The sequence below is a fragment of the Gymnoscopelus microlampas genome, assembly GCF_963454915.1.
Source record: "Gymnoscopelus microlampas genome assembly, chromosome: 14".
NCBI lineage: Eukaryota > Metazoa > Chordata > Actinopteri > Myctophiformes > Myctophidae > Gymnoscopelus > Gymnoscopelus microlampas.
The window spans coordinates 40,322,573-40,336,430 of NC_139951.1; the positions used below are offsets into that span (position 1 = coordinate 40,322,573).

The 13,858-nt window shown below is 45.9% G+C and overlaps 1 protein-coding gene across 2 annotated transcripts in view; it reads left to right on the forward strand.

Annotated features, from left to right (window-relative positions):
• The window catches only part of entpd1 (ectonucleoside triphosphate diphosphohydrolase 1), a 52,101-nt gene that overhangs the window by 24,546 nt on the left and 13,697 nt on the right, over positions 1 to 13,858 (forward strand). For both annotated transcript variants that reach the window (XM_084078622.1, XM_084078621.1), the window contains exons 2-4: positions 8,449 to 8,576; positions 9,894 to 10,011; positions 13,048 to 13,198. In XM_084078622.1, coding sequence (XP_083934748.1) covers positions 8,451 to 8,576; positions 9,894 to 10,011; positions 13,048 to 13,198 — 395 coding nt within the window. In that variant the 5' untranslated portion in view covers positions 8,449 to 8,450. The remainder of the gene's footprint in view (positions 1 to 8,448; positions 8,577 to 9,893; positions 10,012 to 13,047; positions 13,199 to 13,858) is intronic.

The following is a 13,858-nucleotide window of genomic DNA, read 5'->3' on the forward strand; positions in this document are numbered from 1 at the left end:
CTAACTGGTTTCCTGTTGCAGCATATTACGTTTTTTATGGTGCATTTTTTGCTGTTCAAGCAATTCACGTACCTGCTGCATGGACCAGATCCTCATTGCTGTTGGTGCTACCTGGTGACGGCTTGCTGCTGCTTGGTGGTTGGCTGATTGCTGCCTGGTGACGGCTTGCTGCTGCTTGGTGGTTGGCTGATTGCTGCCTGGTGATGGCTTGCTGCTGCTTGGTGGTGGCTGATTGCTACCTGGTGATGGCTTGCTGCTGCTTGGTGGTGGCTGGCTGCTCTTGGGCTGGCCTGGTGGCTAGCTGCTGCCTGATGGTGGCTAGCTGCTAGCCTGGGACCAGACGAATCTGCCAGTGCAAAAAACAATTGCACTCGGCGAATTGGGTCTGGCACCGCTCCGTTGTGAATCCATTTCCTGTTCCAGACGTCTGGGGTGACCAATCAGGGCAGAGGCGTACGCTCATTGGGGCCAACGAGGCCATGGCCCGGTCTGTAAAAAAAAATCAAAAAATCAACATAACATTAGCAGCCCCTCACCCTTTAAGTTGCCTTTGTTTTCAAATGGGGCTCATTTGCATTCGGCCGAATTGTTAATGAGTGGCCATTAGAAAACCAGTTTCGCCGTCAAACCGGTTCTCCATTGCGCAGAGACGAGCACCTCTCCATTCAGAAATGTAATAGAAGAAGAACCGCCGTCCTGAAACACCCTGCCCCGCGCCTAAACCGGCGGCCTCGGTCCGTTAAAAAAAATGGGGCAGTGTGTTTTGGGACGAGCGTTCCGTTTTCCACCCGGAATGGATCGGTAATTCTCAATAGACTTTGTTGTGCGAACCCGGTCAACGTTAGAACCCACCATACGCCAGTGAATCAGGGCCCAGTATTCATGGGAGACTGTGATTGGTAGTTGCCTGTAGGTCTAACCAATTGCGTCCAGAGCCATTGTTTTGATCCCGCCCCCTTGGAGAAAAAAAAAACGTCCTCATAGAAGCACCAGACTCATATCCACGCAGTGATATAGTCTGGCTATGCGAGGCTATAGCTGCTGGCTGCTGGTGACTAGCTGCTGCCTGGTGACTAGCTGCTGGGTGCTGGTGACTAGCTGCTGCCTGCTTAGTGGTGGCTGGCTGCTGCCTGGTGACGGCTAGCTGGCTGGCCTGGTGCCTGCTGCCTGGTGCTTGAGCTGCTTGTTGCTGCCTGAAGCCTGGGCCTGGCCTGGTGTTTGCTGAGCTGCTGCCGCTGCTTCAGCCTATAGGCCACCCTGGCGACCTAGAGTTTGGGCTAGATCCGGTTTATGTCACTCATGTAACTTTCATATGCACATTTCACTCTCATGTGGTGAAGAAAACACTTACAAACACTTACAAACAAACAAGTCTGCCATCAAAGAAACTTTGATGTAAGAAAAATAAAGGATCGCAAAGATTCCTGTCAGATTGACTGCCTGCCTGCTGCGCTCAAGTGCTGCTGCTGCCAAGTGGGCATGATGGGTGGTCCGCAAACACTTTCGAGGTTTTCAAGTGGGCCCTGATCCAGGAAAAGTTTGATAATCACTGGTGAAAAACTGGTGTAGAGGGAAACAAGGAGGGGGCCTAGAGTGGGTCCTTGGGGGACACCGCTCAGCAAATGACACAGGGTTTAAATGGTTAAACCCCTGTGTTTCGTCTTCTATGGAAGATCAAGGGCAGTGTAATGGGAGCTGGCTTCAATTAGTCGTAGTATTAATAGTGTTTCTCATGTTTATGTCACGCCGACCGACATGCGGACCCCAGATGTGCCCACGACTGCTGGACATCGGGGCACAAACAGCTGCATTAAAGCATTAAACAGCACCGTGAGCGTACACCAAGGAATGTGAAAATACATATGTAGCTGATAAACGCACGAAGGCCAAGCCATAATAACATCCCCGCTCTATTGTGTCTACACAAGCTCCAGTTTGTAGATCTTCTATTTTCAGAGTGCGACACCCGAACGCGACTAAGCATAACTCAGATAAGATAAGACTGTACTCTGTGGAGTAGTTTTTTCCAAAGTTTAAACAAATATTAAGATAATAAAGATATGATATCACTGACAATGACAGACAATCTATATACAATGAAGAATAAATACATGTGCTAAGGTTAAAAATTAAGATAATAAAGATATGATATCACTAATGGCAGACAATCTATATACAATGAAGAATAAATACATGTGCTAAGGTTTGCTATTTTGATAGTTCAGATCTCAGTCCACTCCCTGGAAAATGTCGGGCAAGCGGGAGGTACTGTTAACCTCTGTCATTCTTGAGAAAACAGAAACACTTACCTTAATCATTGTAGAACAATTACAGGATACTCTTGTGATTTTTAATGCTGACGTGTGCGTGCGTGCGTGCGTGCATGCGAGTGAGTGAGAGTGAGTCAGTCAGTCAGTGAGTGCATGCGAGTGTGCGTGTGTTTGTGCCTGTGCGCGTGTAACGTGGGAATCAGTGGATGTTTTTGCAGAGAACAGGAAGGGTTTTGGAGTTAATAAGGTTAGTGTTGACAGTGTGTTTGTGTGTGTGTGTGTGTGTGTGTGAAGCACACGTTTGCATTTATATACATCCTTCCATGTGTGTGTGTGCGTGCGCGGTCTTCTGTGAATGGGAGACCTCATCTGCATGCGAGGCATGTCTGCATCTACACACTGAAGCAGTAGTGTAAAGTAACAAAGTACATGTACTCAAGTACTGTACTTGAGAAAACTGCGACGTGTTGTGAGCTTGTAGAGCTGCTATTTTCAAAGCATTTTATACATTTTGAAAACTTCTGCATAACGAGTACTTTTACTTTTTGTACTTTAAGTACATTTTGATGCCGACACTTTTGTACTTTCACTCAAGTCAATATTGAAAACAGAACTTGTAAAAGACTATTTCTACAATAGGGTATTGATGCTTTTACTTAAGTAAAACATGTGAGTACTTCTTCCATCACTGCACACACTGAAGCCCTCCAACTGAACCTGTTCCTCTGACACACAAATACACTCATACACACACACACACACATGCATGCACGCACGCACGCACACACACACGCACACAACCATGCGGACATACAGAAACACTGTCAAGGAAGGGGGAAGCACAGGGGATCCCGATCCGTCACACTGATGACATCACAGAGTGCCTGCAATACAAGCAGCTAAATAAGGGACTCCCCACTCCCTCCCTCCTCCTTCTGCACATCCCACACTACCAACACAGACACAGAGAGAGAGACATAGAGAGAGAGAGAGAGAGAGAGAGAGAGAGAGAGAGAGAGAGAAGGAGGCCTCCCAAGAGTTTCCCAAGAGAGAATTCCTTTGAGCAAGCACACACACACACACACACACACACACACACACACACACACACACACACACACACACACTTCAACAGCGTCTCCATAGCGACTGATGGCGCTGCCTGGGCTTGAGAAGGAAATGCCAAACTCAGTGCCTCAGCGGTACTCCACACACACACACGCACGTACACACACACACACACACACACACACACACACACACACACACACACACACACACACACACACACACACACACACACACACACACACACACACACACACACACACACACACACACACACACACACACAGGGTCTGTCCCACTAAAACGGGAAACCTCAGATTATCTTATCACTTTGTTAGGGTACCTCCCTCCCTCCCTCTCTCTCTCTCTCACACTCTCTCTCTGTGTTGTACTCTCCTCTGTGTATTTCTCTCCTTCCCTTAGTCCCCCTTTCCTTGCTCTCTCTCTCTCTCTCTTTCTCTCTCTCTCTCTGTGTGTGTCTCTCCTTTGCTCATACACGTTCTCTGAAGCACCTTAGAGCTATCTTTCTCTCTCTCTGTCTGTCTTTTTCTGTCTCTCTCTCTCTCTCTCTCTCTCTCTCTCTCTCTCTCTCTCTCTCTCTCTCTCTCGTCAGTGGGCTCAATGAAGTGCGACAAAGGTAAGTGATCTCTCTGGTTGTGGATCTACTGTACTCTCTCGTTTACAAACCCATACAGTAAAATCTATCATTATGGACCCAAATTCGTGAGGAGGAGAGTCGTGAGGAGGATCCATTTGGGTCAAGTTTTTAAATATCTCACTCTGAGTTAAATGAACACGTACGGGAAGATTAGAGTGTACAGCGCGTACAGCAGCATTCTGTACATTGACACACCGTCAGGTTATTAAGATCTGCCGTGATGCAATCTCATGAGTCAGCTCCTTCTGTGTGTCTTTAATACTGTACTTGACTTTGTCTACGTCAAGTAAACACACTCTGTGTGTGTGTGTGTGTGTGTGTGTGTGTGTGTGTGTGTGTGTGTGTGTGTGTGTGTGTGTGTGTGTGTGTGTGTGTGTGTGTGTGTGCGTGGGGGGGGTACCTTTGATATATAGGCCACTGTGACAGGGCTCAGAGGACGGACACAGTTCTTTATTTGAACACGCTGCTTGCTTGCCATAGTTGTTGTCATAGGTAAGGTGGGCTGATGTAGTTTATCCTGTGTGCATGCCGGTGGATTAGTTCAATGCACAACAGATGTCACACCTGGCTCTGAGTGCAATTAGTTTCAGCCTCAGACTGGGTGTGACTGCTTAAATCTGCCATTAACAGACACGTTTGGGGTGGGGGGGGATTTGACGTCAAACCAGCTGACTGGGATGGGAACGGCATGTCAAGTTGGGCACAAAAAACAGTGTCCCCTGTTTACTGCAGGTTCATAAGGTATAAGGATTGAGGCATAGGAATGCATCGGTGATGGTTACGGTTAGGGTAAGGTTCAAGGGTCAAGGGTCAAGGGTCAACTTTCTTGTCAACAGTACCAATTACAGAGTAAAAGGCACGTGAAATGCATTGTGTGCTAACCTCACAAAACAGCTGCAGCCTTAAGAAGTTAAACATTAAAACTTGTTAAAAACTCAATGTGAGCTCAGTGTTAAAAACAAAACTACATAAAAAAAATAACTAAACAACCAGAAAGTTTATAACAGTCAATATGGGTTGTGGTAGGGGTTAAAGTTATAGTGTGTGTGTGTGTGTGTGTGTGTGTGTGTGTGTGCGTGCGTGCGTGCGTGCGTGCGTGCGTGCGTGCGTGCGTGCGTGCGTGAGTGTGTGTGTGCAATGTCAAATTGCAATTGTCATCTGTGTGTGTCATGTGAACTTGGAGTGACTGTGTACAGAACATAGCAGCCAGTCTGTTTACTTATCCGGGTAATGATCAATGAGGTGTGTGTGCGTATGTTTTTCAAACAGCTGTCTACTCTCTCGTCCATGTTTTCCTGGAGTGCGGTGCACGTCACACGTCACACTGTGTGTGTGTGTGTGTGTGTGTGTGTGTGTGTGTGTGTGTGTGTGTGTGTGCATGCATGCTCACACATGTGGGGATAAGGAAAGAGAGATTGTGTCATTCAGTTTTTTGTCACAACCTGTTTCACCCGTTTCATATCTAAACCAAGGCAATACAGGGAGGCATTGTCTCTGTATGTGTGTGTGTGTGTGTGTGTGTGTGTGCGTGCGTGCGTGCGTGCGTGCGTGCGTGCGTGCGTGTGTGCGTGCGTGCGTGCGTGTGTGCGTGCATGCACGTGTGTGCGCGCACATGCATGCGTGTGTGTGTGTGTGTGTGTGTGTGTGTGTGTCTCCGTGCTATAGCCCCCGCCCACTCTCTGAGTGGACTGCCTCTTGGTCTGGTGTTGAAATGTGAGCCTAGAATATCTTCGATACAAAAAGTACCGTCCAATGAGAGTCGGAGGTGGGGTCTAACAACAAGCCAATCAGCGAATATCTGCTAAAACAAGCTGTGCGATGACATCAGATGTAGGCGGGTCCGTGGATCTTTTGTGATTGTTTTAGGGATATTCAAATCCCCTCCCCCTTGTAATCGCCGACACTGCAGCCAATTTCAGACTGAAGTTCCACGCACCTTCAGGCTGATAATAGGCTCTATGCACAGCAGCCATATTGTGAAGACATTCACAGGTGTTGCCACTGACACTAATGACGGCTCTGTTCCATTCTTGGTCAAACAGAGTAAGCTGCACTAGCCCTCCTGTTTTTGTACCTAGAGGGGTGGGTTTAACATCTCCGGCGAGAGAATGCGTGTGATCCCATTGGTTCACCGATCTGTCCGTCAGCCCCCGCCCCGTCAACACAACATTACGAGCGACGCCCACTGCACTCTGGTTGGTTGGGGAAATGAAACACTTCCTATATCGGGTACACCGACGCGCTGGTCCAGGCTTTTATTTTTTAGCAAAAATAAAAAGCCTGGAGATCGAGGCTGAACAGAGTCAGGGTGCTGATATTGTGCATGTTGGCTCACTGGAAACACTCTGCTACACCAGTGGGTCTAAAGTTGGGGTCCAGGGACCCTCATGGGCTTCCAAATGGCCCCTTACGGGTGTGTAACTCTGAGATAAGGATAATCCTACCATAATTCTAGTAACCTCTGTCTGTTTGTCTCTCTGTAGTGGTAGGTGAAGCTACCCGGTTCTCCTCACTGGCTGGAGCAATTGCTCTGATTTTGCACACAGCCATTGACCATTACCATCTGAACTTAACTGTGAAGCCCGTTTTTCGATTTCATCAAATCTCAGCTTCTTATTAGCGTTTTTGTGTAAAACACTGTCGCCATGGTTACGGGGCTGCCCAGCTATGGGACGAACTGCCTCCCGGGTTGCCAGATCATGTGCGCATATCCCCCCACGGATGCGTCGACCGGGTATGGTCTAGTAAGGATAATTCCTTTAACAGGTCCGTTAATGAAAGTCCTTGCGGTCTCGTTTCCAATAAGGGACTGTGAGCAATTAGGGGTTAAGAGTCTTGCTCAGGGACAAATTTCATTTCATCTACACATTTGCTGGCCTGGCCTGGAATCGTACCTTGGGCAACCAGGGCCTCTGGCTCCCTAGGCAGACTCGCTAACCACTCAGCTATGGCCGCCCCTGTGAGAGTGTACAGATGGAACCAAATGGACCCGTAAGTAGAGTTATTGGGGTTGTGGAAACCACTGTGCTACACTATAAATGGAACAGAGCCTTCATTAGTATCATTGGTAGCACCTGTGAAGGAAGTGATAATATGGCTGCTGTGCATGGAGCCTATCAGGCTACCACACACACATGCACCCGAGCATCAACCATGACTGAGCGCTCCCCTCTGTGTTCCAAGTCTATTCAGACAGTGACTCCTAAAACTTATAGTGATGTCATCTGTCCAAGTACCTCTCCTCAGGCAGGTGAGTGCTTGTTCACTCTGTTACTGTGTGTGTGTGTGTGTGTGTGTGTGTGTGTGTGTGTGTGTGTGTGTGTGTGTGTGTGTGTGTGTGTGTGTGTGTGTGTGTGTGTGTGTGTGTGTGTGTGTGTGTGTGTGTGTGTGTGTGTGTGTGTGTCTCTCTCTCTCTCTCTCTCTCTCTTCAGCCTTGTTATAAATCCCATTTTGTAAACAATGGAAATGCAATGAATAGTCCACTTATGAAGAAGTGGAAGTCAAACACAGTCTCAGCCACAGTCACGCCGACAAAACACACATGAGGATTAAACGTAGCTATGTTCTTATTACAGGATGTGGTTTTGCAGCTTGACGGCATGAGGAATGAAAATGATTTAGGCCTCACGTACCCCAGCCACTTTACAAGCCTTAAAGTCATGTTTTAATTAAGGCCGATGTTCCGCCGTCGCTGGTGTTGTGTGTAAACAACTTCACTAACCAGGTGGTCGATAGACGCTCTGCGAGCATGCGGGCTGCAAAATGTTTTCGGGTGTGTGTTGTGTTTCCAAAACGGAGATTGCGTCTGTGTTTTTCCGTCATGACCTAATTGATTTGGCATGGAATGAAGGGTTTGCCTTGTCAAACAACGAGTTAACCGGGAAGAAGGGATTTATCATATCTGAATCAATGAGCGGTTTGAAGTGGGATTTGAGGGGAGCTCTGGTTTTACATAACAACATAAAACGACAACACAACACTGCACCCCACACAGTCTCCCACTGTCTGTCTGTTTCTCTCTCTCTCTCTCTCTCTCTGTCACCCCCTTATTCTGTCTCTCCATCTCTCTCTCTCCATCTCTCCCTCCCTCGCATCTCTCTCTCCTGTCCCCCCTCTCTCTCTCTCTGTTTCTCTGTCTGTGTGTCTCTCTGTCTGTCTGGTTTCTCTGCCGCTTTCTCATTCTCTCCCTCTCTCACTGTTTGCCTCTCTCTCTCACATAAGCTCGCACACACACGCACACACACAAACAATGTGACATCACCCACATCTGGATGCAAGTCTCCTAACCTCCCCCCACTCATGTCCCCCTCCTCCCTCCCGCCCCCCTCTTCTTTCCCCCCCCCTGATGCTTCACCCTTCTCCCCCTCCCTCGCTCTTTCCATTTCCACCCCCCCCACCCCCCCCCCCTCTCTCTATCTCTCCATCCGCCCCCTCTCTGTCTCTTTCTTTCAGAGATGAAAGACAAGAACCCGTGGCATAGCCCTGTGACCATCCTCATCACTGTGATCGGCGTCATAGCGATTGTCGCCTTGGTTACGGTGGCGGTACTGTACAACAAGCCCCTCCTCCAAAAGTATAAGGTAGGGTAAAAAAAAAAAAAAGTCAATGCCCACTGAAATTGCATCCCTTCATCTTCAACATACAGCAACTCGTGTCTGCTTAAAAGTGTGGGTTTATACAAGTTTATACATGCCAAAAATAGCAGATCTACAAGCTCACAGCGTGTCACAGCCTAGTATACAAGAGTAAGCTAGAGTCAGTGTTGGTTGCCATGTTACTAAAACAACAACAAGCCCATTCGTTGAGCATAAGAGCCTGTACAGTTTTAGCAGGAGCAACAGACCAAATATGGGCGCAGGTCAACATGACCTTAACCTGTGGAACTCCACCAATCCACTGCCAAATAAGGTCGGAGCATACCAAGAGTGATACTGAATCCTCTATACTAGTGGTTCTCAAACTTGGGTCCGGGGACCCCCAGGGGTCCTTGAGGAGTTACGTGACTGTAACAAATGGAACCAAATGGACCCTCACGGGGTCCATTTGGTTCCATTTTGTACACTCTCAGAGTTAAGATTTCATAATATACGTAGATTGGGGTCCCAGAAATATCAAATGGTGTCAAATGGGGGTCCGTGGCCTAATGCTTATTAAACTGGGGGTCCTTGAAATCAAAAAGTTTGAGAACCACTGCCTGTCTTCTCTCTACATTAAATATTGTCACTGGAAATAGACGATCTACAAGCTCACAATGTAGATCTGCTATTTTCCTGCAAAGGTTTTCCCCACGATACGGATACTGGGGTTTAAGTGGATAATAGACAGCGGTTCCCAACCTGTGGCACGCGGCCTGACCACTTAACACGGCAGCCGTGTTAATAAGTGGTCAGATGGGTGGGCCGCGAACGCCTTTTGAGACTTTCAAGTGCATCCATAAAAGGTTGGGGAGCTCTATAAGAACACAGATTTTGACCGAAGGTGCATTTTTCAACGACAAAATGCTGTCATTTGTTGTTGGCAAGCGCAGCTGGAGCTTCACTCTAATTGTGTTTAGGTTTACAAATCAATAGGGAAGTAGGAAAAAAGTCCAGACTAAGCTCATCTTCGTCCAAGCATGGAACGGAGGACAGAAGAGTTGATTGATGGCTCGCAACCACTTAAGCCCTATTTTCTACTTCGTCGTGCGACAGCGGTGCTATTCAGTAGCCAATCTACAAGCTCGTACATCAGCTATTTTCACTGTTATTTTGAAAAAACAATAAATTGAAAATGTTATGCTATAACGACATAACACAAAATAGGGACCCCCAGGTTGAAAGTGGTTATTATAATCTCTCCCTTTCTCTCTCTCTTCCCCCTTCCTTTTCTCCCCTTCTCTCTCCCCCTCCCTCTACCAGTATGGGATAGTGCTGGACGCCGGTTCCTCCCACACGGCCATGTATATGTACCGGTGGCCTGCAGAGAAGGATAATAACACGGGCCACGTTGAACAGATCCACTCCTGCAAAGTCAAAGGTACGCGCATGCTGTCCATGTGAAATTACACAGTCACTGATGTATTAGCACAAATATGCACAACACGCACGCACGCGCACGTGCAGATAGACATGCACAGACACCCACATAGTTCAGTGAAGTGATTCACCCACTCAAGCTAATACTTACATTAAGCAGATTAATCGTACATACATACGGTATATGCTTACTTTTACAGGAGCCATGTACAAACATAGCAATACTTTTCACTGAACACACACACACACACACACACACACACACACACACACACACACACACACACACACACACACACACACACACACACACACACACACACACACACACACACACACACACACACACACACACACACACATACATAGATAGACATACACAGACACGGGCCACATAGTTCAGTGAAGTTAACTGATACACCCACTCAAGCTAATACTTATTAAACAGATTTATCATGGTTACTTTTACAGGAGCCATAGAAACCATAGCAATACTTTTCACATTGTGTCAGAAGGGGAATTAGTCTCTCCTATGCATCATGACTGAACAATTTTTTGGGTTATCTAACAAAGCGCCATCCATCCATGCATACTGCATGTATATGTTGCGTTAATCCTCGTGGAATTTACATCTGTACAAAGGTTAAGCCTGTTAAGTGGAACACACACACATGCACTTGCACACATGCATGCGCGCGCACAGCATGGGTAGGTCTGTTGACGATAAAACCAAGCACGTCTCTCCCCAGGGTTTTTAGAACACTCTTTGAACCATCCATGTCTTTGTAGGCAATAATAATACAGAAACGGGGCTGATTTGGGTGAGAAGAGTATTCCCTTTTGTAGTAATGGCCCATGGGAAGTCATTTGGGGCTTTAGTAGGAAGTACATGGTAAAAACACAGACGATCGCATGCTGGTTCTATCTAATTTGGCTATTCAAAAATAGCAGATGTACAAGCTCATAGCGCAGCACTGAGTGCCGCTTTTGTAACTCAATTCTTTGCTTCTGGGGATTCTACAAATGTCTTCTAAATCCTAACAGTTCTTTTTTTTTTTCTTTACGTATGTTGCAATAATGTGTTTAGAACACTCTTTGAACCATCCATGTCTTTGTAGGCAATAATAATACAGAAACGGGGCTAATTTGGGTGAGAAGAGAATTCTTCTTTTGTAGTAATGGCCCATGGGAAGTCATTTAGGGCTTTAGTGAGAAGTACATGGTAAGTATACACAGACAATCACATGCTGGTTCTAATCAGGAGTCTCGTCTAGTCTCAAACTGTGTGCCGTTGGGCAAAATCCACAGGAGTTATTCGGGGACGTCTAGTGTCTAGCCAATGATGCAGAAATTTTAACCCATTAAGACCATGAGGCTGATTCAGGAAAATGTCTTCTAAATCCCTTGTTTTCTGAAAAAAAATATGTTGCTATAGCAGTGGTGCTCAAACTCTTTCATGTCAAGGACCCCTAAAATTATATGTATTTGACCGCCGACCCCCATCTCAAAAATATTTTGTTCCAGGGACCCCCAGAAGCAAAGATTTGAGTTAAAAATATTCGATAAAAGAATGATATAAACTTAAAAGATGTTAAACTTCAAAGTTTGTTTATTTTGCCAGTGTAGTGTTTTAGAACCCAACCTGAACAGAGTTCTATGATGGTTGTTTTATTGTGGATTTATGATTATTGTTGAGGAAGCACTTCACACATTTTCAATCATATCTTCACTATGATTGGTCCTCACTACGCTACGAGCTTATACAGTATATCTGCTATTTTTGAAAAGCCAAAGTATAAAATAACGGTTAAAGTGGTTATAGTGCTATATTTACAGCTAAAATGACAAAGATGCTTTCCCGGACTTAATGGGTTAAGGTGGCAGAGAACAACATTAGCATTCTTCTTGTTTTCACGGGTTTCGTTTCCAACCCAGATGACCTTCCTGTTTTATGACCCTCCATGTCTGCAGGTCCATATCTAAAACAATTAAGGCTTTATTTGTGTTTTGTAATCGCTTTATGATACATTTTTACGATGCTATACAGTAGTTACTTTACGGTTGCAGGCAAATATGCAACTATCGCTTCCCTTATCACTTAAGCCCTATTTCATACCAATAATGACAGATCGTTTTTAGTTTACTCATACTGTTACTTTCACTAATGCACATATAAACTTGTATTTATGTGCATATCTTTACAACACACTCCACAAATCCAGATGCTTAATTCTTGGCCCTCCATATTCTGCACATTTCCTGTTGCTGTTAAGTGGTTTCACCTGTGCTGATGCCAGCTTTATATTTTATCAGCTAAAGTGGTATTACCTGTACTAGTGCCAACTTTATCCTTTATTTATTAATTTAAATTTACATCCAGTATTATCACTGTTATTATCTTGATGTTTATCGTGTTGCTGTTAGCACAGTCTTGTTGTGGACCATTCCACACCAACATTTCACAGCATGTAGATTTTGCGAGATAAATAAACAACCAGGTCTATGAAAACAGCCCAAAAGAAGTGACTACAGGCCACATGAGCAAACCTATATGCATCGGATATTTGTAAATAGCCGATATACAAGCTCACAACTCGTCACAACTCGTCGCAGCGCATGAAAATGTTTGAGGACCACTGGTTTAAACAACATTTATGAAACGAGCCCAAATAAGCAACTACACTTTAGAAACAAGCCCCCAAAAAAACGCAACCCACAACTACCAATTCTTACAAGCAACTTTACAGAAAAAAACAAGCCCAAAGTCGCTTATAATAAGCAGACCTGGCAACGCTGGTACCCGTATGAGTGAGAGACACGTTATTGGCTGTGATTGACAGTTCTCGTTTTTGCAACTGTGCCTAAACCTAACCTTAACCCTAACCCTAACTTCAAACTATGCCTGCCAGGGAGCCAATCAGACACGGGTAAGGCGGGTCTATCCTATAACGTTGGTGCGATTCATAATCAGGCGGGACGTCCGCCTACAGTAAAATGTGGACCACTAATGGTGGTTCCTACTTGTACTTTCCTGCAGGTGGAGGTATCTCCAGCTATGCAGCTACACCGTCGGGTGCCGGGGAGTCTCTGACAGTCTGCATGCAGGAGGCAGTGCACCTGGTGCCGGGCAGCAGGCACCACGAGACCCCCCTCTATCTGGGAGCTACCGCTGGCATGAGGCTACTCAAGTACGGTACCATAGTAACCCTAACCCTTTACATGAAACTAATAGATTGCAGCTTTAACAATAGTGTCAAGGAAGGTGAGATTAATATAGAATTCTAGATGAATACACAATCTGGTTTCATGTTTGCAAGCATTGGAGAGCATCGTCAGGAACCCATGATGTTAGGACCCAAGTGCAGGAACTCAAATGCAGGAGATGATCGAGGATCACGTTACCGATGAACGATACAGATCAACGGCGATACAAATTACACACGCAAACCCAGAATACACTCGTAACATACACAATTTACGCAAAGCACTCTAGTTACTTACACAATAACTGAACTCCAACATACCACAGGCAACAGATAGCCTTACTCCTGACACATAACTTATGACCCAGCAATGAACACATAAAAGAAAAGTCTTTATAATCTCAGGAGGTCGTCACCCAACCGGGCTCAGCTGGTCTTATGCAGCTTCACCGTCGGGGGGCCGGGTAGTCTGAACTGAACTCAAACATGCCACTGGCAACAGATAGCCTCCTGACACATAACCTATGGGGAGTCTGAACTGAACTCAAACATGCCACGGGCAACAGATAGCCTCACTTCTCCTGACACGTAACTCATGATCTGATCAACACTGAACAAATAAAAGAACAGTCTTTATAATCTCAG